The sequence below is a fragment of the Alligator mississippiensis genome, chromosome 3, assembly GCF_030867095.1.
Source record: "Alligator mississippiensis isolate rAllMis1 chromosome 3, rAllMis1, whole genome shotgun sequence".
Classification (NCBI taxonomy): Eukaryota; Metazoa; Chordata; order Crocodylia; family Alligatoridae; genus Alligator; species Alligator mississippiensis.
In genome coordinates this window covers 215,736,637-215,760,936 of record NC_081826.1, presented here as the reverse complement: position 1 = coordinate 215,760,936, position 24,300 = coordinate 215,736,637, and the positions used below count along the sequence as shown (strand labels likewise).

Genomic DNA, 24,300 nt, shown 5'->3' with positions numbered 1-24,300 from the left:
CACCATAGCCTCCGTTCCACTGCAGTCTGTGGGGTGGGCAGAGCCAGGGCTGCGCTCCGGCCTGAGGCTAGCCACTGGAGCACATCCTTGGCTTCACCTGCCCCGCAGAACTCAGCCTGGAAGTGGGTGGTTGGACTAGCCTCCTGGAGCGCAGCCCGGCCGCAGCCCACCCAGTGCAGATCAGGGGGCACATGCCCGGTCACATGCCCTCCTGGACTGACAGCACACAATGACACGCAATGGTGGGAGCCACCCTTCCCTGAGTCCCATGCCCCCCTGCCCTGGCTGGGCAGCTTGTCCCAGTCCCAGGCCCAATCCCTCCTTCGCTGTGGAGGTGTTGATCTTCCCTCCCTCCTCCTCCCTTTCCCCTCTGCCCACCACAATAGACTGAACAGCTGAAGGCAGCTGTGTCCTGTCAAGGAATGCTGCCTGCTTAGTCTATAGCTAAATCTCCAAATCAGCGCTGAATCTTCAGATCCGAATCAGCCGAATTGAATCGGGACAGTGATTTGAATCACTGAGTCGAATCACTGTCCTTGCAAATTGGCCAAATCTGAATTGAATACTTGCTACTTCGCACAGGCCTACTGGACATTATATTATTTTTGTTGAACACTAATATTTTCATCCTTATTAAACTCTATGTGATTCTTTGATAAAATAATCCTTTTGCAACTACAAACTTTGTGACAGCTACGAATTTCTGATTTAGAGGTGGAGCCTATAATTTCTCCACTTTTTAGTTTCTTTCCCTGCATTGATGATATTTGCATTACTTTCTGTTGCTGCTGCATATATAATGGCATGGATATTCACAGCTGGCTGTGTCTGTTTAGTCAACAGCTGCAAAGGGCCAAGTAGCCTGTTCAGGTACATACCTAAGCACTGAAAAAAGCTATAAATTTACTTAGACTTTATGTTAATTTATTCTGTGCTTAATGAGTTCTATTTATCTCAGCTGCTGTCAGTGCTGAGGTATTAACAGTCCTGAAACTGTGTGTCTTCTGTCATTTATGCTCTTCATTACAGCACTTTGACAGGTGCTGCCTCTTTATGGTTTCTGGCACCAGTTATTATGCAGTTAAATGGAGCACAGATACATTACAAAGGAAACAAAGTTGGGACTTATGTCACATTATGCTGTTAAGTGAATTATGCTCTTATCTGGTATAAAACACAAGTGGCATTGACTGTACTGCCCTGCAAAGTGCTAACTGCCCTTCAGTAGGAATTACTTCAAATGCTTTCAATAAAAGCTTGTGTCTTTCTCCTGCAGCAGGGCAGTAACACTCAGGAGGCATGACTTTATATAATTATATACTTTATAATATCTAGCTTATCTTCATCAGAGCCATTTACAGAAGGGGAAAGTAAGGCAAAAAAGGTGAAGTGACTTGACCAAAGTCCCCAAGAAGTGAGACTACAAGTTAGGTTTCCAGAGTTCCAGGACAATGCTCTTTTCACTAGGCCTTGCTGTTCATAAAAAAGAAGTATCCACCAAATTTATTGAACTGAAGTAAGCCACTTATTAATAAGACTTTTGAGAACAAGTGTTTTTTTATTTGTCAGTAACTTCTAGAATACTGTAAAGAGATCAAACTTACCAACACACTGATTCCATTGGTAATGCTGAATATACCCTTGTGGGCATCCACACCTGTAGCCACCCAGGATGTTCTGGCAGCCATGCTGACACCGGTGATTTCCATCACATTCATCCACATCTTTGAAAACAGGTAAAGTATACAAGAGGAAATGGCCAAAAAGACTTATTTTAGTAATTATGATTAGCAATGCAAACACCTTGTACAGAAGTTACTCCTATGGCACGATGATACTTGGCACATTACATGTGGAGGTTATGGAACGATTTTTATGAGCATTAGCTGAAGAACTGGATTCAACCACAATAACCACATAGGGTACCATCCAGATGAGCATGGCCATGCAGTATGTGGCACTGCAAACACCTCAGCCAGGTGTTCTCCGTGCTGCAGGGACGCACTGCCTGTACATGCACTGCTCTTTTTTCCCCCCCGTGGGTTTTTTTGACCCCTGGATATCAAAAAACCCATGGAACCCATGGAAAAAAAGGGTGGAGCAGTGCACGCATGGGTAGCGCATGCTGTTGAAAAGCAGAGCTGGGCCACCCGGAACTGCACTGGTTCACTGCTGCTGCGGCCCCAGGAGGCTCCCAGGATGCCATTGTGCCTACTGAAGGTTTTCAAATATTAAGAGCCTGAATCCCATTTTCAAAAGTGACTTGGGTTCTTATAATTTGGATGTTTCTGGAAAATTTTCCCTTGCTTACTAGACTCTGTATCTGGCATGAAAATCTATTTGGAACTTCTTGCTTCTAGTCAACTATGTTCTAAACTGAAAGCCAAACTTTCAGTTTAGAAAGCCAATGCAGAAATCATTTGGGGTGATTTGCTTTAAAAGAATGAACCTGCCGGCAGCCACTGAGTATACTGCAGAGCAATTAGCAGGAATATAGTTTACACAAATACTATGGTATTCTTAAAGCAGCAAGAAAATAATTGTAGGTGTAGAGTTACTAACTGATATCATCAGGATTCCTTCCTGAATTGGGGCAAAGATGTTTAAACATTTTTTTAAAATGGTAATAGGATACTTAGGGGTGTCTTTACATGTGCTCTGGGATGGGAGTGGAGTGGTGCTTTAGTTACAGCAGCTCTTGGGAGCCAATTTAATTTAAGACATACAAAAAACTAGAACTCTTGGTTCCAAAATGATACCTTGTATTAGACCAACTGGAAAATGGCAAGAAAACTGTCCTTTTTTGCAAGCTTTTGGGATCAAAGTCCCTTCGTCAGGCTCTGGGAAAAGTATAGATGGTACAAGATGGTAAAAAGTCCCCATAGGTAGGAAATAAGCTTCATTTTTGCACAGAGGGAGCTGAAGATGGAAGGCTGTCCCCCTCTGGGTCCATGAGAGTGTCTTTGTGAGTTGTGTTGAGTAGCTCTTTGATGTGTTAGTTGGAACCAAGAGTTCTAGTTTTTTGTATGTCTTTTTGTCTCAGACCAACACGGCTACCAAGTACACCCCTGGAACTTTAATTTAAAGCATCCACAGCGTCTCGTGTATTCAGCATCCCACACTTCACAATGGTGACAGGGGTGCTTTAACTATAAAGCTTTTTGAACAAGCTTTAGTTAAAGTGCCCTTGCTGCCATTTTGAAATGTGGGGACGCTGAATACATAAGATGTTGAGGCTGCTGGAGCTTACTAAATAGCATGCTCCAGCAGACTTGATTAATCTTGATTAAGTCTCCAACGCAAACTAATTAGCATGTGCTGGAGCAGGCGTCGGGCATGTGTATAGGTGCCCTAGCTTGCCAATTTGGTGTTCATTTAGACTTTTAAAGAGCTGGAATCAATTTCCAGAAATGTGTTTTACAAGTGATTTATTTTCTAGTTTGCAAGGCACTTAGGAATGCACTCAAGTATGAGAGATACAAATATGCAAGACAAGCACTGAGGTGGTCTGATTTGTCCACCTGTACACAGTAAAAAGAAGACCGTCAAATAAAAAACTTCCCGGCCTACGCTTAAAGGAAGAAAGGGGCAGTAATAAAGGGGAAACACTTGTTTGAAATAGTCTCCTGTTTTTAAAAAAATGCACATCTAATAAAACTCATACCTAACAGGAAATTGTAAAAAGTTTAACAAAAGTCAGGGAAAGCAGACTGGAAAGCAGACTGTTAGTTAAAAATCAAAACAGCACACATATACCACTAAGCATGACATCATCAACTACAAATGATATTTCTCCAGCTTGTAACCAGAAATATGGTTTACTAGTTCTGTGGGGATTGTGATATCCACAAACTTGAGACAGAAAAATACAGTGCTAAATTCTCCTTTTAGTGGCAACTGGAATAGAAGTTTTTAACTACGCCGATTTTTGTGCATTTGCCTAATCACAGTGTTATATCTACAGTGTTGGGGCATTTACAATGTAATAAAATAGTTAAACCCCAAGTCACTGACTAAATACTGCTTAAAGGATACTTTATACTTTTAAAACATGGCATTGCCTCTTCTCCTGTAATACCCATTCTTTAACATGCTTGTTATGGTGAGACTCTTCTTTTTACTTAAAATATTTTCACCACAATCTAAGTTACTATATCTTATCACATTTCAAGCTCCTACTCCATGCTTGGTTATGCATATTCTGTGCCTTGCTGTGAAAATGTACCCTAAAATATCAACTTTAAGTTAAATGTGCACGGTTGCAGAAATATCCTTGAACAGCAAACAGAATGTAAAAACAATGCAGTGCTGCTTGCCTGAATGTGTAGACAGCCTGAAAAAAAGAGCTGTGGAATTTGAATCCAGCAATTTTGCCATTGAACTTTTTGCTTTTCTGTAGCCAAGTGTGCATACTTTTTCTGTCTTCTTCCCTCTTCAGGCCCATCTCAGCTGCCAACAGTTCATTCTCCCTTGCTTAGTGCTCTGGTCCAGCTTGCACCAAAGAGCCAGAAGTTGAACTTTGGCTCCTGGAGAAATGTGGAACCACTGAGGCTGATGAGATGGGTACTGAAGTCAGTTGCCCTTTCCTTTGCCATAGTCAGAGAAGGGATGGAGTATCAGGTTTTGAGCTAGGCTGCCTGGAGAATATAACTGTTAGTTATTGGCATTATTGTAGCCTACAAAACCTGGTCACAGATCAGAATCCCATTCTGATAGGTACAGTTTATCTCCAAAAATCAGTATTTTTATGAAAATGAGTATTTTTTAAAAATGAGCCACAGCTGTGTGTTTGAATGGCGAGGTAGGAAGGGGAATGAAACATATTTTATGTATATGCCAGAAAGTAATGTTGCAGCTGTGGAGTTAGGTCCTACAGTTTGTAAACACATATAGGATAAAGCTTGAGTAAAATTTGATCTATTTAGGCCCCTTTATGTTCAGGTAAAGACCTGATAGGATCTGATGCATGATCCACACAATCATTTCTCTTGCCATGCCACAAGTGTATGGCAGGAGGCATGACTGTGGGATTGAGCATCAAATCTAATTGCACCTGAATGCTCATGCAGGGGGAGCCCAGGATTGTGATCCTAGGCACCGCTGCACTAGCAAGTAGCAAGCTCATGTGGCTGGGAATCCCGCAGCTGATGGGCCTCGCAGCTGTTGGAGCTCATGGCAGGCTCCTGTGGCTGCAAGCTTTGCCAGTTGTGGGACTCCCAACTGCTGGAGTGTATAAGTGTGCCCTGCGGAAAATCCTGTCAGCTGATGGGGCTTCCAGGCTCAAGGGAGTACCTGGCCAAACATTCATTTTAACAGCATGATAGGAATGAGCTATGTAAAGTTGTTACACATTTTTTTGTGCAATAACTTTGTGGCTTATTTCTCAGTTTATCACACCATTAATTGACTGAATGGGTGGCTGGTCACAACTTAAGACATGTTTAACAGGCTAATCACATCTTAAGTGTAATGTATAGCAGGTGCCTTGAACTATATTTGTATTTGATTTTGATTTTGCTTTGGCACATATGGGCAACTTCTATAGGTCATGGAGTATTTTGCATAACTAAAGACAGGACATGTCTATCTTAACAAAGAATTTTTGGCCTTTGCAAGTTACCTTCACAGTTGAGTCCAGTAGAATCCAGAGAGAATCCTCTCTGACACTCGCAAGTGAAACTTCCAGGAGTATTCTGACAGATTCCTTTTGATCCACAAAGTGATGTCTGTGAACCACATTCATTGTTATCTAGAAAAATACAGCAGTTTTCACAACTATTGTACAGATGTAGCAAGTGGAAAAGAAATACGTGCATAAGGACCAGGATGAACTTTTACATCTTTCTGCAGGCAGAATTTGCACCTACAATTTTAAAGTTACATTCAATGTCAACTATTTGATTTGCAGAATTATGGCCAGAAGTACTCAGATAACTTGTACTTAACTTAAATGAAGCAACAAGTTATATATGCAATTCAATCACTGGTGCCAATTTGTACCTGTATTTTGCTGAAGGCAAAAAAAAAAGAGGCTGCTCTTTTGAAACTTAGCCACATTAGGATGGTTTCAATTGGCAACATGTATATGCTAAAGACCTAATGACATCTGTGTCTATCAGCAGAAAAACATTCTGCAATCTGTTTTTGATTAGCTAGATTTTTAAAGTCAGACTTTAATAATATTTACCCCTTTGTCTCCATGTGGTTACATTTAGAATGTAATATGTAGTAACTGCCTACAAATATTCACAAAATAAGAAAGTGATCTTTGATTTGTTTTAGACTTTTTGTATTTTTATAATTACTTGCCTTTTCTTAACTACTTAGAAATAAAACATTATCTTCGTATTTTTACCAACTCTATAGTGCCAAAATGAATTAAAAGGCTTGTTTAGCATTGCTGATTTGGAGGAGGAGGAGGAACAGGAAACTGAGGATAAGGAAAACTCAGTCAATTTGTTCTTACCAATACAAGCTGTGTGATGCTGAGTGAAACCTGGAGGACATTTGCACGTGAATCCCCCAAGTGTGTTAACACAGAGGAACTGGCAATTGTGTTGCTTGGTTTGACATTCATCAAGATCTGAAAGTAACAGTTTATTCTTCATTAGAAGAAGGACTTACGTATGGTCTCTTTAAACTGCAAACAATGATTTGAAAGTATTTTCTGTTAACTCAGAAATAATTGCTTTATTCTAACAATCACATGACATTTAAGCCCTTATTTACCAGTCATGAAAATGCTGGTGCAAGTTAAATTTTGTTGATTCTCTGTTACATCGGCATTATTCTGGCATCAATAAAATTGGTCAATGCATTTACACTCTGTAAAACTAGCATAATGGAGAATCAGGCTTCTTGATTCAATAATGGTCAGAAAATGAATTTAAGGAGCATTGCTAATTTTAAGCCGAGCTGGTAATTTCACATTCTATCGAGATCAAGTTCAGTCTTGGCAAAAGTGAATGAAGCTTATAAGGGAATTGGTGTGGCACTTTTCCTGCAACCTTTTCTTCACTTACTTTTTTAAATATAAATGTAATCACTAGTTTTGCATCAAGCTGAAGACAAGCTGTGTGCAACATGTACTATGCCATATACAAATGATCAGAAAATTTCAGCATACTTTTTTTGCCCTGCCACTTGTTCACATTAAAGCTGGCTAGAAAGCAACTAAAAAGTTGTTACACATTTTCAAGTACTAACTTTGTAGCTGGTTGGCTATTTTTATAGCCGGATGGACATTTTTATAGTATAATTACTTTGCATGTGTGGCTGATTAAATTTTTTGTGTGATTAACCAGTTAATTGCACAATGTATGTAAAGTATGGCAGGGGTCTTTTTGTTAGAAGAGCTGTGTCTGTTACATCAGCTCTTAAGAGTGAAGGTACAATTATAATATGATGGTATTTATAAAGATCACATGTAATAAATTAAAACCAAAACAAAACAAAAACCCAGGCAAAACTGTAACTGATTCATTCCTCACCTTTGCACGTCTTTCCATCTTCTTGGAGGACATAGCCACGAGGACATGAGCACTGATAGCTTCCTTCTGTGTTCTTGCAGATAAAGTTGCATGGTTTTGGAGACTGAGAACATTCATCAAGATCTAAGGAAGATAATAAATAATTAGCTATGATATCATTACCTCAAAGGATGCTCTGAAAGAGAATACCATTTTTCAATGCTTTCTAAATAGTTGTTGCTTTACAGAAGACAGCTACTAATGAAAATCTGAGATGGGAAAGAGCTTTTCATGTGAAGGGGCAATGTGTTTGCTATAAGGATGTTTAAACAATAGTCACACTTACACAATTTAGATTAATTCCTCACTCCAAGCCAGAACACTCATGTTGAATCATACGTTACTTTATAACTCATCCTATTGCAATCAAAGCAAATTTAGCCCTTAGACCAATTAAGTTGTTCATTCTCCAAACCATGTGGTTTTTGTTTTCTAGTGTTTTTATATACTGGTGAGTTGAGCTGTCTCAGCTCATGCTACTTCTGAAATGCCATTAGGTTAACTTATTTGTAGTAACTAGAGTCTGAGTTTTCCCCAGGATAAGTGTGTAGTTTACAAAGAGAAGGAAAGAGATCTTACTTTCTATGCTACCAGGATTCAGGGAATTTACTTGGAAATGTCACTATGAAAATGTAGCTTATTTAAAAAAAATTGATTGCAAAAATATTGAGTATTAATGTGATAAACTTTACCCACACAGGATGTCCCACTTATGTCAGTGGTGTAGCCAACTTTGCAAATGCATCTGAAGGAACCCATGGTGTTGATGCACTGGCCATTTCTACATAGATTTGGCATGACCTTACATTCATCAATATCTGTAAAGAAGATATTAAATGTTTCATCCTTTAAAACATTAGAAACTAAAACTCATTAGTATCACCTGTCTTAAGGTTCCTGAAGTCCAACTCTGATTTTTAAAATAAAGCTTATTACCCAAAGTATAAAATCAATTTTCTTGCTTGCTCCTACTTCCCTTTTTGTGAGTTGATACTGACATAATTTGGTGGTTAGCACCTCCAACTGATTCAGGCAGGATTATACAGATGCAAGCAATCTGGGAACACGTAAAAAACCCTTTCTTTTCTAGAACTTTACAGTAGGACTCAGATACTTTGCAGAGGTCGGTTCCTAACCCCCTTTCAAAACTGAGGGCGTGCAAAATATCTTAAGGTAGGGGTTTTCAACCTTTTTTTACCAAGTGTACCCATTCTGTCTCAAACTTTAAGTTCACGTACCCTTTTATATTTTTTTCTTGTTTTTAAGGGGCGGTGGGGGGCAGATCAAGGCCCCTGCAGTGAGGGAGGGAGTGGGGCTGGGGCCAGCACTGCACAGCTGGGGTGAAGCTGCAAGCAGCTTGTCCAGAGGGTGCAGGGAGGGACAGTGACTCCTGCTGCTGCATGTACCCTGGAAGGGCATGGGGGGGGCGTTGTACCCCCGGATCTGCACGTGGGGTGGGCTGCACCGGGCTCTTCCAGGCTGGGGCTGGGCTGTGCTGAGGGAGGGTGGCAATGTCACTGGGAGTTGGGCTACTGGGGGGGAGGGGGGGAACAGGGGGCTGCAGTCACTCAACAATTTGCCATAGTCCCCCCAACCTCCCTCCTAGCGCCACTGATGCCCACCTTGAACACAGCCCAGCCCAACACCCTTGCTGGGAACAGCCCGGCACTGCCTCAGCTCCAGCCTGCAGCAGCAGTCCTGCCTTGCCCCAGGTGCAGATCTTGGGGCACACCCCCATGCCCTCCTGGGGGTACACAAAGTGGTGGGAGCTGCACCCCGCCGCATGTGATTCAGTCCCACTCCATGCCCCAGCTGGGCAGCTCCTGCCCTTGCCCCATCCACACTCCCTCCCCCACTGCTGGGGCCTTGATCTGCCCCCCTCCTCCCCCCCCCACCCCTTCCCTCATAACAGACTTACCAGCCAGACCCGGCTGGCTCTCCACGGTGCCAGGCTGCACTCCTGGCCACCTGCGTGCTGTGCTGCGGCTGCATGCACACGGCATTTATCAGCTATGTTATCAGCCACATCAGTTCTGCATCCTCCCTACGACCTTTTTAAGTACCCCTAGGGGTAAGTATACCCCCGGCTGACAACCACTGTCTTATGGTATAGGTAATTACAGCAAATAGCTACATAAGAGAGATGGGCTGCTCCAGCTCTTTAGTGCTGCTTTTTTTTCGAAGAGGACTACTTTTTCTATCAGCTTCATGGGAATGCTGATATGCTTAAGCTGAGTGGAGAAGTGATACCATTTGAAGTAGACTTCACAGAAGACAGCTAAGCAGCTCGATCTTAATTTAAGAATCCACTCTGAAAAGTGGGTTGTGAACATATGGAAACAAATAATCCTGGTTCTACTGAACAAATATCCCCACAGACATGCTTTCAGTACAAGCATGATTCCTCCCATTCTCATTAGAGATGGGCCAAAACTAACACCAGAAATCTGAACGCCCTTCAAGCCTTTATGAAATTTTCCTCTATATCCAAGTCCTAACTTTGTAACTTGGTTCCATCTAATTCCTTTGCTGCTGCATGCACCAAGAAACAAAGTTACAGTTTTGCAAACTAAATCTAAGAAATCTGTACATTTAATAAAAATGAATTTTCTTATGACTGGTTAGATGACATTAAAAGGCTTTCACCAGAATTAGCAGCACATGTTAGCCTGTGCTAACTTGGTAGAAATATGAGTTGCAGATCACACAGTGAAACTATTGTTTCAGATATAGTTATAGGTTTCAGCTGCAAATTCTTTTTACTCAAATTTTCTAGGTTGCAAAACTCTGAGACTGTTTCTAGTTTTTCAGGGCATTTATACATGTGCTCCGCGAGTTGGGGGGGCACATTAATTAGAGCAGCTCTCAGACTAAAGCTCATTGAACGAGCTTTATTTAAAGTGCCCCGCCACCATTTTTCAGCATGGGGATGCTGAAACACGTGATGCTGCTGTCTGTTGGAGTGCAGTAATTACCATGCCCCAGCAGACTCGATTAATAGTCTGCTCCGATGTGCTTGTAATTGTGCATTAGAGCAGCCTTGCTGCATATGTATAGGCACCCTCAGGTACTAGCTAAGGTCTCCTGTTTTAGGGCACTAGTTCCACTCATGAACATTCCTGCTGCTTAACGGCTTACAGAGTCTGATCATTAAAGGCCATCTGAAATGAAACTGAATTGATAGGAAAGACCAAAATAAGCAATATTATATTAGACTTCAGAAATGCTGACAAGTATTGAGATTAGCCTCAAAAATAACAAAAAAGAACCTATTTTCTTAAACATGTTGATTTCCTCTCTACTACCTCTCTCACTCTTAGATCTACTTAAATTGCCGTTCTGTGATTTTTGTGGAAACCACAAAAACTGGCCATCTCCACAATGACTGTGAAAAACGGTCTCTCTCGTGATTTTGTGCAGAATCACCCCCCAAAATAAAAGTTTACTGGAATACAAAAAAAGTGTGGCAATCCCTGCAGCCATAGACCATGTGGTTTGAGAGAGAGCTACTCAGAGGCTGAGCTAGTAATGTAGACTCAATTAAGGTGCCATTCAGGAAAGTGAAAGGGTTATGGCACCATCTTTTAAGAAGCCAGATGCAACGCTGCATCAATACTGCATTCTGAAGATGCTGAGTGAAAAGAAATCCAAGAAAGCTAAAGACATTTAATCTCAGGATCATGTAAGTAAGGCAGTTCTCTGTAGGAACCTTGCTTGCAGATGGTGGCAAATTGTTTTGTTCATCGTACAACTCGGCTCTAGATGTATTGAAGAAAAACAGCATTGATTGGCATTGAGAGTCCAAATTTCATATAAAATGAAAGGCTGCTTCAGAGGCTGAAGGTCAGAGCAAGAAACAAGTGACTATGTCCTTGATTTTTAACAGGACCACTGAAAGCAGTTTGACAAGAAGAGAGGCTACATTCTAGAGAAGGCATTCAAGGCCACTGACATTCCTCTGGAGAAAATTCATAACCCTAAATTAAGGGACTACTTGAACAAATATGTGCTAAATGCTGGCAGATTCCTATGTGTGAACAAACTTCACCAAGATTATCTACTTGGAGTAATTGCTTCTCATGTTCAGTCTACAAAATTTACACTGGCAGAATATGAATCAATCTCAATTGTAGCAGATAAAAAAACAGATGCCCAATATAACTATGTTCTGCATATTTTATTTGTATCTGCAAGCTGGACAGACCACAACCTGCCTGTTTTTCAAATAGACCTGGCTCACCTCACATCTATCAATTTTTCTAGCGTGGCACAAGCTACAGTGAAGGCTATCGTGAACTACAGCTTAGAATTTAACAAGATCTCATTATTTCTGTCTGATAATGCAATGTATATGTGCACAGCTTTCTCTGATATGCTCCATGGATTGATGCCCAATGCAATTCATGTCACTTGCAATGCACACATCCTTTCTTTAGTAGGTGACATCTGGTGCACATGTTTTCCTGATGTGGATAGCCTGGCTTCCTTCTCTAAAAAAAGCCTTCAAACATCGTCTAGGCCAGTGTTTCTTAACCCGTGGGTTGCGAGAATATATGAAAGGGCCATGAACAAACTTTAAAAAAAATGGATCAACAAACTTTAAAAATGGATTTAAAAACATGGGAAACCAAAGTTTTTCCCTTGGAGTCCCAGCCCTCAAGGAGCTGCTTGGGGTACCCCCCCCCCCCCCACCCTTTGCACACTAGGGGGGTTGGGGCCGGGGGGGAGGGGGGGTGGCACTGGGTAGGGATTGAGGAGCACTGGGTCGGGACTGGCCATCAATGTTTACAAATGAGTCCTGGTACAAAAAGGTTGAGAACCACTGGTCTAAGCTGTAAGCTTTGATACAGGGAATCCACTTCCAATCAAAGCAGGAATATTCATGCGATTCTGTCACTTCCACCGGAGCCAGTGCTAACGTGGTGGAATTCATGGTTTAACACAGCTCATTACCGTACAAAGACTATGAAGTTTTACCAGCAATTTGTATGCAAGGAGCTTGAAAACACACCCAGCAAACGGTGCATGCTTAAACTATGCGATCTCTTAAGACAGGGTGACATTGAAGATCCAATTAAGTTTGTGGCTGAAAATGTGATTTGGTTCATGGAGGCTCTAACGTGGTTTGAAAGATGGCAGGCTCTGATCCACCAAGCACACCAAAAGCTGATGGATTTGATAAGTTGGGTCGAAGACATGGCATCACAACAACTTTCAAACTGTCATTGTAAAAACCAGTGAAGACAAGAACTGTCCCAGGCAACAGCTGCAAAGTTGAATCCATACTGCATGTACGATCAGTCACTACCACTGTGGTTTAAACAACTGGTTGCCTCCTCTTTTTAGTGTTGTTCACATTTTTGACCCCAATCAGGTGCCTTTTTTGAGTCTTGACCCTCAGCTACTGAAATCAATCCCTGGATGGCAGAAAGAGCTTGACAAGGAACGTGCTGCTTACAAGAGCTTTGTCAAAGAGTGCCATATATCTTTGACTATGACTGTGTTTTGGGAGTCTGTTCCTGATTGGTTTTTACATCTCTACAACTTGGTGAAACGCTCCCTTACCATTCCAATCAATTCAGTGGGTGCAGAATGTGCAGTCTCAGTGCATGGACAAGAGTTCACACTACAGAGACAGAGGATGTCATCTGCAACTGCCAGTAGATGCTCCATGCTAGTATTTAACAACTAACATCTATTGCTTCTATCAAGGGTAGCATTATTTAGTATTACTAAACTTTTTGTAGCATGCTAATAATAAGTTATGCTGATATTAGTTCCATTTCATATTGCGTATACATTGATGTTCATAATGTACTTCAATTTAGATTAAAATTTAATACCTAGATTTATAACAATGCAGTAATTTATTTGATATTTCCACAGAGTTTGTGGTTTCATTATGCCAGTTTTTACTTCTCGGCCAATCAGTGGTGAGAAGCAAGGTTGCCAGGGCCTCTCAGCCAGTCAATGGTGGCGGGGGTGGGTGGGGGGGGTGGGGTGTGCTTACCGCAAAAAGACCACAAAATCAATACCATATGCCGTGAGCGACCCACAAAAAGCCCTCTGTCTCTCTGCAATTTAGGTCAGTCCCCACTTATTCTGTTTGCCCCCAAAATACCTCTTCCATCTGTAGTGTAGCCTGGTCCATGTGGACAGAGTTTCTTATACTGAGTGGTCCCTGGAAGTGGGCACAGCTCACACTGGTTACCCCAACCTCTGCCTCCATTACAGCAGCACTCCGACTTGGTGACAAGATTACGGCTGCTAGAAGCCATCTGACACATGGTCTGTAACACTTCTGCAAAGCAGAATCCTTGGCGGTTATCTGTAATGAGAGTGCAAAGGTCAAGTTAGAACATATGCACATGAAACGGTAAGTCTGTCTCGTTTATTAAAATTATATTTGAATGCTTTCAGTAAAAACTACAAGAGGAAACTGAGATCTGTGGATTAATGTGCTAAAAACTCCTGATAGTACTCTGATAGTACTTCAACTTAATCTTTCAAAAATTCTTTGTACTATCTGTGACAATCTTCTATTGTTTCTAACTTTCAAAATGTTCAGTGCTTCATGGAACTTATAGTATGACTTATGCCTCACAAGGACGTACACCAGCAACTCTGGAAGACCAGCCAACTTGCTTGAAGAGCAAAAAACAAGCAAATAGTAAAAAAAAAAAATAAAAAAGAAAACAAAGAGAAAAACCAAAAAGTTACAATTAAACCTCTGAGGATTGGTCTGGACTTTGGTTGTAGCATCAGAGTTATCTGGATAAAGGGTGCAGTTTGCAGGTGTCTTTTGCCTACATAGATAAGCTAGGAAATCTTATAACTTTGGCTGTGTACACATGTTCAAGTGACCTAGGAGAATTCTCCCAAGGTTATTTTCCTGGAAGAAAACATTACCCAGAAATGCTTGAACAAACATTCACATACTGAGCCCCTAAAGAACAGAGAGCTTGCAGTGCTGATGATGCGCAACCAGGAGGTCCCTGTGCACACTTCTCAGCATGCTCAGCAGGCTCCCTCAGTCTGCCTAGAGAAATATGGCAGCAGTACACAGGGAAGCCCTGATTGGCTAACTCAGACTGTTCAGTGTCAGCATATATCTCTCTGCAACACAATGTGGAGCTTGTGAAGAGTTCTGCTCCCTGCTTAGCTGAAGCAGAGGAATCCAGTGAGCAACATACTAGCCCTCAGTTTGGGGAAGAGACAGGGAGCAAAGCACCCTGGTATCCTGGGAGTCTGTGCTGTGGTTTCTCTTAGAAGACAATGTGTACTCACATTTGGTCTTCCAGGAGAAATTCTCCCATGAATGATTTAACCCTGGTGTTCCTAGATTTTTATTTTCCTGGAGTGGCCTTATTTTGGTCTGGGAGAAAAATCCTGAACATTTGTACACCTTTGGTTTCTCCTGGGAAAGCAGCAACTCTCCCAGGAGAAACTCGATGTTTGTATATGGCCTGTGTCTAAACACAGAGGGTTTTGCTGATTTAATTATAGCAGAATAGTTGAAACCCTCATTAAGGATGAAAAAATTCTGAAGGTTATATGCTAACTCTCCCAGGAGTTTTCTTTCTTCTTCTTCTTCTTATGCAGAAGGTATTAAGAGCAGTCACCTGCCTGAGTCATTAGTTAAAATGGTCTGGCTTTCCTTACTGCAGATTCTTGTATGACAACAGCTTTTTTACTAAAAAAAAAAAAAAAAAAAGTGTTTCCTTTTGTATTAAAAAAGTTATATTCTACTAAAAGTAATACACCCTTGACTTTATGAACTCCTGGGTTTGTATTAGTTTTTGAAATCTCTCTCTAGGTGCAGACCACCAGCACTTGAAAATTTGTCATGAGAAATGTTAAGGAAGCAGATTAACTTCTGAGGAACCAAAAACATCATCATGCTTAGCTGATTCAGCTGAATGGCTTCTGATGTAAGTTCTGCTTGCACATTATGTTCATTCTCACAAATACTTTGAAGGCAGGCAAGTGACAGCAAAGTTCTTGTATTTAAGGAATAAAATCAGAAAGCTCCCTGCAGAAATTGGGTCATTTTTCCCCCTACAGACCTATGATGATTCATCCCATTAATTTGAACAGCAAGCTATGTTACTTGATGATACTAAATAAAGACTGATCTTTTCAATGAGAGTGTGATCTATTAGTCAAGGAAGCATGGTTACCACAGCATTGGAAAGACTGGCAAGATCTCTAGACCATTTTGGTCAGAAGAGAATTACTTTTTATAAATCTATTTCTTAAAGACTTGTTCCTCGCTGATTTTTAAAATCAAGCTTGTTCCACTATTAGGAAAAAAAATGCATAAACCTCTATTAAAAGAAATTGTTGCTATGGAAATTAATATTAATATGGGCTGAGAAAGGCAGGGTGTAGGGTTTTATCCACTTTCAGATTTGTTGTGATATCTGTGCACTCATCATGTCATGATGTCATAGTTACCAAGGAACATTGCTAGAATGTGGATTAGGTCCATGCAAGAGAGGCTGTGCTAAGTAGCAGGCATTAGTTTGAGATGTAGATTTATATATATATATGAACTTTAAATATTACCTTTATGCCCTTAATTCCTTAAACAGTGAATCTGCAAGTGGCTACTAAAAGGTTTTTTTAAAATGCTTTATGTAAACTAGGATTAGTAATTCTAGATACAGGAAAGATTTGCAAAAGCACTTCAGGAATCCAAAGCATAATGAGGGTGTCAATGAGATTTAGGCACTTAAGTCACTTGAGTGTTTTGGAACATTGTTACTGGTTGTCAGATAACTAAATTTACCCAGTACCCAATTTACCCAATTTTCCATGAAAATTTCATGGAAAGAAGAGCACAAAATTCACATTCAGTTTTCATTCCATTTGTTTAGATGGCTAAACCCCGTGTCTGAAATACAGTTAAATGCAATTACATTGAGCAAGCCTCTGGCTATCCTAATTTGTATGTACTAATAATGAACTGTAATTTCATTTATTGCTTAACTAATTTAAATATCATTAAGGCTTTACACCTGTGCAGAATGTTCCTATTATGCCTGATTCTGAAAATGTTAACATTATTTAGCTCTTTTCTTTATGCTACATATGAACTAACTGAAGTAGACTTCTGCTCCACTAAATAGGTGTATTGTGCATGGAAGCTAAAGTTCACTGTGCACATTCTAACCAGGAGGCCCATGTTCATACAAAGCTTTGATTCATACTTGACATACAGAATACTTGACACGTGGAATATATTTTAAATTTAATAGAAGCCTGAGACAGGACTGTATGATATATATTAAGTAGAAGTTTTGCATTAGATCACAAAATCTGATTAGCAAATGTGCTGGGCTTTATTCTTAAGAAACAGGCAACACAGTCAAGGTATTTTAATGATTCCATAACCCTAAAAGCCCTAACGAAAAAACAGCAAGGTGCAAACAAACCCAGATTACAATTTTTTAAACTATGTTTCCATATATTTAAGTTAAAGAGCAATAATGACCTCCATGCAGGGAATTTCCTTGGGATTAAAGACTGGATGGGGCTAATGGCCCAAGGCATCCTCTTCCCATCTGGTCATTAATCCTCAGAAAATGCAACACACCTTGAATATTATTGCTTTGCTATGGGATCAACACTTTACATGGAACTGATTATACCATAAGTAGGTAAAATAATAATCAGAAAGATTTTTAAATGCAAAAATCCTATTAAATAATTCTATAAGTCCATTTCTTGGCACTGAAACATGCATTATTATCTATTATGATTCTATGAATATTGTTCAAGAGGAGATCCTGTAGCTGGATTCCATTTGATAACAAAAAACAGACTGCAGTTTTATAAGGCAAATGTACTTGAACATGACCATCCTGATCAGCATTTAATAGTACCAATAGAATCTTGTCCCCAGTAGAATCTTGTCCTCAATCTACTTAACTCTACTCATTTGTAAAATCTAATATTTTGTATTAGTAATTTGCCATGTGAATTAAGACACTGACAGCCAGATCCAAAACTGCAGTCATGAAAATCTCTAGTTAGCTCACGAAGCAACTAATTTTATCAACACCTCACTTTTTTATATCAAGTCTTCAGGTGCTCAAAATTCTGCTTCTGTAGATGCACAGATGCTAAACTGCTCAACTGAAGCCTCAGGAGCACCTTGCTCATGTATAAACCCCATCCAATTCAGAAATTAGATGTTCCTTTGTTGGGAGTCCCCCAAGAGCATTGTCTAGTAAGCAGTCTTAGAATGTGCCTAACACATTCAGATAGCATCAGGATTTATACTGTAATGACTAACTTCTAAAATAAAGTGAAAGGAGGTAAGAGTGGTACTACAGCCTCTTTTCATATAGTAAGCTAGTGGTGATAGCACCTGCTCACAAAATAGAAGAGTTAGTTTGTCCTCTGTTGCCTGAGGGGATTAAAACTTACATTTCCCACCTCCCAGGACAGTGCCTAATCACTGAGTAGTGTTGCAAAATTTGTGGCCCCATTGGACATTGTCATCAGTAGAAGGTGGATGACTGAAGGCTGTGCCAACATAGTTGAACCTCCGCCACAGAAAGTGGATGATTGTCATTAGTGAAACCAATTCTTGAAGACTGAAAATTGCTCTGTCCAGCTTTCAGAAGTTTCTATTGAAACAAGCCCCAATATTCAACAACTCTAATAGTTTCCCTTTCTTCAACAGGTAATGCCAAGCTTTCCAACTAGCTATAGCATCTTCCCATTCATTGGAAATGTCCCTCATCCTCCTTTTCCTCTAGGCTACAAGACAGTTCTAAAACTGTTTTATTGTTTCCTACTAGGTAATAAATCTTTAATATTTGCATCACCACTCTTTTAATTGTTTAGAATTTAAAGTTTTCATCAAAGGCCTGAACTTAGATCCTAAGACTTACAGAATTTTGCCATTGATGTCCCTTATTTTAAACAGTCACCAGAAAATAATCAACAAGTGAGCACAGGAGGGAAATATCTTACTAACCAAGAAATTTAGGCTGGAAGTTAGAAGAAGGTTTCTAACCTTTAAAGCAATGATCTGCAGAAGCCATAGCAGGGTCAAAAGAAAAACCCTAATGACTTATTGAATGGAACTTGATAAGTTTATGAAAGAATCTATGTTGCAGTGCCTACAATATTTTTGATGATCCAGGAGGTCCCTGTGTTTCAAAAATTTTAGTGAAAAAGTATTGCTTTGTCCATGCCTTTACACATAAACATTAGGAACAGCAGAAGTCTGATATCCATAGCAGCAGTATCTTGAAAAAATATATATTCAGAATCATTAAATATCTAGGCATATTTTGTTCTTAATGTTCAGTTTTCTTTCTTGACATTAACATCAGCATGGCTTACACTGAATGCAAACTATTTTTTCTTTGGTATTAGACCTGTAGATGTATTTTTTTCTGAATTTGAAATGCCTCATTTGTTTCAGAAACAAAACAAACCATCAGCTTTTTTTCTTTGAAAGCCAAGTTTATCATAATCCTGAAAAAATAAGGATAATATTTAATCTCTTCCATACATAGACAAGAAATGTGAAGCACTCAATATTTGCAATAATCTGGGGAATCAAAATACTGCAAATTTACAATGCTTTTATTTAAAAATTCTACCACCATATTAAAACACATTGGAGTTTACAGGCAACCCCCACTTAATGCTGTTTCACTGAGCGCTATTTCGCTACAACGCTCATTTTAAATTGATACCTGATTTCACTAGGCGCTTAGTGAGTTTTGTTATAACGCTAGCGGTTGCCATCTTGGGTCATTAAAAACAATTGCAGTCACCATCTTGGATCATCAAATACTTTCTGTTTCGCTTAACACTCGTTTTGCTTAATGCTCGTTTTTTCAGGAAGCAAGAGCGCTAGGCAGGGGTTGCGTATATACTTTTTCACGTAATGAAAACATATGGCAGGGAACTAAACTTACCAAGGCACTCAGTGCCGGATGGGCTTGATTGAAATCCCTCATTGCAGTCACACCGATAGCTTCCAATGGTGTTCACACAGCGACCATTTTCACAGATACCTGGCTTGGTTCGGCATTCATTTTCATCTTTACAAAAAATATCAAACAAAATAAGTGATTTCAAAGTGATTTAAAATGATAAATTAAACTGTTAAGAGCTTTTTTACTCAATAAATATATATTTTGGTTGTTAGGATTTATATAATCATATTTAGGGCCTTCATGTATAGTCGTGCACAGGCCCTTCAGAATGCTGATGTTCACTTTCTTTCTTTAAAAACAAAGCACTTTGTTAGGAAGAAAGTAGAAAGTAGACTATAGCAGGGATGGTGTAAAGGGGGAGCCCCTGCCCCATTACGGAGAGGGGAAGGGAGCTTCAGCCCCTTGAACAGACTTATAATGGCAAAAGGGCACTTAAATTAAATGACAGCCTACCTCAGGTGCTGGAGGTGATTGGTAGGCCTGGGGCAGAAGTAGAGGGTCAGATGACCCAAGGAGAGGCTCATAAGCCCAGGGCCTGTCCCAGAAGGAGCAGTCTGGCCATAGGAGCCATAGGAGACAAAGCTCCAGAGAAGAGCCAGTCTGGGCTGTGTACAGAGGGATGACTCTGCATCACAGAAGGGTGGAAGAAACCCTGCACCACGAGCAGCAAGACAGAAGTGCCTTGAGTCTTTGTGTTAGTGCTACCACAGGGTGGGATTAACCCTGATGGGGGAACTTTGTGTTTGGGAGCAGACGCTCACATTTTAATTTATGTTTGGACCAGAAGACTGGCTATGGCTGTAAGAGGAAGATTGGAGGGCACTGGGGTGCGGCACAGGCACCCAGTTCAGGGCCCAAAGTCCAGCGGGCTGTGTAGGAGGGACCTCACATGTTTCAGAAGGAGGACTGTTGCATGTCTGAAGATTGAGTACTAAGGCTGTGCGAAATGGCTGTGTTTCAATTCAGTTTCAGACTCAGTCATTTTGGAGGACAGTGATTCGTTTTGGTGTTTCGGATCACCGTCCTGTTTCATTTTGGCCGAATCTCCTTCAAATCTGTTTTGAATGGGCTGCAAGGGAAGCTCTGCACAGACCTACCCAGGCAGGCAGGGCTTGGGGCTGTAGGGTCCCAGCGGGGAGCAGGACAGGGCCGTCGGTGGCACATCCGGGGGAGGGACGCTGCTCTCTGTGCAGGCAAGGAGACCCCCGTGTGGATCTCTGATCCCTGTCATGCTGGGTCGCAGGGCAGGGAAGCAGCGCAGAGTGGTGAGCGAGTCTGCTAGTCCCTGCCACGCGACCTGGATCTGCAGGGAGCAGAGATCCATGCCAGGGGTCTCCTCACCACTGCTGCCCGCTCCATGCTGCCCCAGTGGCGTAGGGCTGCGTGGGGTGGGCAGCAGTGGTGAGGAGACCCTAGTGCGGATCTTTGCTCCCTGAGGAACCAGGTCACGTGGCAGGGACCAGCACATAAGCTGCATGGGTGCCACAGGCTGCCAAGATGAAGAAAAGATTTACTATGTACAGTGGAGCTGCATGTGTAGCATGAAGAAAAAGGAAATTTCCTTCTCTTCCCAGTGGCATCATTTCTCAGACAGAGGACCAGGCTGGGCCAATAGAAGAGGAATCCGCTGTCAGCGGACCAGACTCGGGCAAGGCCAGAGAGAGGGCCATCGTGGGACGGCTGTAAGTGTCGGCGCTTGCTTTTGGCAGTGGAAAGGTGAACTCCAAGCATAGAGGAAGTACAGGGGCGGATTTTTAACTGCTGCTGACTGGCTGGTTTGGTTGGATGTTGTTCTCTTCTGCTATTGGGGCAGGGATCTGAGGCTGGAGTCCTAGGGCGGGCAGGCCACCCACTGAGGTCACGCAGAGTGTTGCTTGCCTCAGCGCTGGCGCTTTGATGCGGCGCAGCCCTGCAGCTCCTGGAGAGTGGTGGGTCCGGGTTGCTGAAGCTGGCAGTTCCCTTTTTGACAGCTGAACTATCAGTTATCTTGTCAGCTCAGCTGTTGTGCGAGTTAGTCTCTTGACAGGGGTCATCTGAATTAGACGAGGATCAGATTGGATGCTTTGCCTGAGTTTTGAGAGAAGCTGCCCAATGCCTTTTTGGTGGTAGCAGTGCCACAAGAAGAAAGATGTCTTGGGCATGGTTCCAGGCCAATTCATTGTATAGTTTTAGCAAACTTATCTAGGCTTGGTGTAGATTTCATGTTCCTGGAGCTGTTGCCACTTTGGAGGGTTGTGGAGGCTACTGGGGCAGCAAAGTGGCAATACAGCATGTTCGGCACTTCCCTAGTGCTTTTATTTCTTAGATTTCAGGGCTCTTTGCAAATGTCGGTGTCGTCCTAGAAGGGGGAAGCAGAGGAGGTTACTAACTTGGGGTCACAGCAGCGGGTGGGGCAGGGATGGACCACCTGCGGCCCATGTGCCATGAGTGTGGCACAGGTTGGGCAGAGAGCAGAGTGGCGGATTGGTGAGGGAGGGGGATCAGAGTGGCACTCAGGGAGAGCACGGGGCTTGATTTGTGGCACACCTGCCAGGGAGTTTGGCCTGCCATTGAGCTGAAGTGGCCCAGCTCTCCTTCTTACTGGCCCTGCATCCTGTCTGCTGAGCCGCAGTGTTGATGCTTCATGTGCTCACTGGTGCCACAGGAGGAGGAGGCTTGGCTTTGCTGTGAAGGGCGCCCTGTGGGAGCTAGGCCATCTTAGATGCAGGAAGAGGTCTGCGGTTGGGATCCCTGTTGTGGGATGCGCATGCTGGGCTCTGTGAGACTTTGAGTTCTCTTTCCTATCTGGGCTCTGGGTCCTTGTTCCACAAAGCATCAGTGTTTCAGAATGAATCATTGGGGCAGTGTGAGTCAGAAGACTAAGAAAAAAAAAAAATTAAAAAAAAAATAAAATAAAGGGGAAACCAGCACGGGTTCGTAGCAGGCAGATCGTGCCTGACTAATCTAATCTCTTTTTATGACCAGGTTACGAAACGCCTGGATACAGGAGGAGGGGTGGATGTCGTATACTTAGACTTCAGGAAGGCCTTCGATACGGTATCCCACCTCATACTGGTGAACAAGTTAAGAGGCTGTGACTTGGATTACTACACAGTCCGGTGGGTGGCGAATTGGCTAGAGGGTCGCACCCAGAGAGTCGTGGTGGATGGGTTGGTTTCGACCTGGAAGGGTGTGGGCAGTGGGGTCCCGCAGGGCTCGGTCCTTGGACCGATACTCTTTAATGTCTTCATCAGCGACTTGGACGAGGGAGCGAAATGTATTCTGTCCAAGTTTGCAGATGACACAAAGCTATGGGGAGAAGTGGACATGCCGGAGGGCAGGGAATAGCTGCAAGCAGACCTGGACAGGTTGGACAAGTGGGCAGAAAACAACAGAATGCAGTTCAACAAGGAGAAATGCAAAGTGCTGCACCTAGGGAGGAAAAATGTCCGGCACACCTACAGCCTAGGGAATGACCTGCTGGGTGGCATGGAAGTGGAAAGGGATCTTGGAGTCCTAGTGGACTCCAAGATGAACATGAGTCGGCAGTGTGACGAAACCATCAGAAAAGCCAATGGCACTTTATCGTGCATCAGCAGATGCATGACAAATAGGTCCAAGGAGGTGATACTTCCCCTCTATTGGGCACTGGTCAGAACGCAGTTGGAGTACTGCGTGCAATTCTGGGCACCACACTTCAAGAAGGATGCGGATAACCTGGAGAGGGTCCAGAGAAGGGCCACTTGTATGGTTAAGGTCCTGAAGACCAAGCCCTATGAGGAGAGACTAGAGAAACTGGACCTTTTCAGCCTCCGCAAGAGAAGGTTGAGAGGCGACCTTGTGGCTGCCTATAAGTTCATCATGGGGGCACAGAAGGGAATAGGTGAGTATTTATTCATCAAGGCGCCCCCGGGGGTTACAAGAAATAATGGCCACAAGCTAGCAGAGAGCAGATTTAGACTGGACATTAGGAAGAACTTCTTCACAGTTAGAGAGGCCAGGGTCTGGAACGGGTTCCCAAGGGAGGTGGTGCTCTCCCCTACCCTGGGGGTCTTCAGGAGGAGGTTAGATAAGCATCTAGCTGGGGTCATCTAGACCCAGCACTCTTTCCTGCCTATGCAGGGGGTCAGACTCAACGATCTATTGAGGTCCCTTCCGACCCTAACATCTATGAATCTATGAATCTATGCCCTGCTGCACGAACTAGCTCTGCAGGGAGCAGAGATCTGCGCCAGGGTCTCCTTTCCAGGGATGAGTCAGGTGGGAGACGTTGTCACTCCAGTGCCAGACTCATTATAGATGGGAACTGGCTTCTATGAGGAGCTGGCTTATTCTAAATACATAGAATGGGCTCAAAGTCCCAATAACAACTCCAATACCAATACTCCAGTGTCAAACAATGCAACATAAAGTAAATGTTTGGAATCTCTTGCATTCAAAAGTCCCTGCCCATGACAATATTACAAGTTTTCTTGGACTGTTTGAGAGGAACAGATTTCCATTTATAACATTTCCTTCTAAAAAGGGAGCTGAACCATAGTGATTTTTGTGCATTATTTTTCAAATGTGTTTATATTACATATTATAATTTTTATATATTATAATAATGCATATTATATATATTATGTATATATACTTTTCATAATAACATTACAGCAATATGTGAAGTGGTGTCTCTTTTTCAAGATTTACCCATGCAGCCTTCTCCATCAGGTCTACGTGTCATTCCAGGAGGGCAGATACACATGAAGGTACCAATCAGGTTTTTGCACATCATGCCTCTTGATCTGCAATCGTGGAGCTCTTCGGCACATTCATCCAGATCT

The 24,300-nt window shown here is 42.1% G+C and overlaps 1 protein-coding gene across 5 annotated transcripts in view; it reads right to left on the bottom strand.

The window, feature by feature from the left end:
- Positions 1-24,300, bottom strand: part of FBN2 (fibrillin 2) — a 307,967-nt gene that overhangs the window by 14,820 nt on the left and 268,847 nt on the right. For all 5 annotated transcript variants that reach the window (XM_059724895.1, XM_019478066.2, XM_059724893.1 and 2 more), the window contains 8 exons: positions 24,167-24,298; positions 19,475-19,600; positions 13,651-13,857; positions 8,222-8,347; positions 7,491-7,613; positions 6,467-6,583; positions 5,621-5,749; positions 1,605-1,724 (listed from right to left, as the gene is read on the bottom strand). In XM_059724895.1, the coding sequence (XP_059580878.1) occupies positions 1,605-1,724; positions 5,621-5,749; positions 6,467-6,583; positions 7,491-7,613; positions 8,222-8,347; positions 13,651-13,857; positions 19,475-19,600; positions 24,167-24,298 (1,080 nt within the window). The remainder of the gene's footprint in view (positions 1-1,604; positions 1,725-5,620; positions 5,750-6,466; positions 6,584-7,490; positions 7,614-8,221; positions 8,348-13,650; positions 13,858-19,474; positions 19,601-24,166; positions 24,299-24,300) is intronic.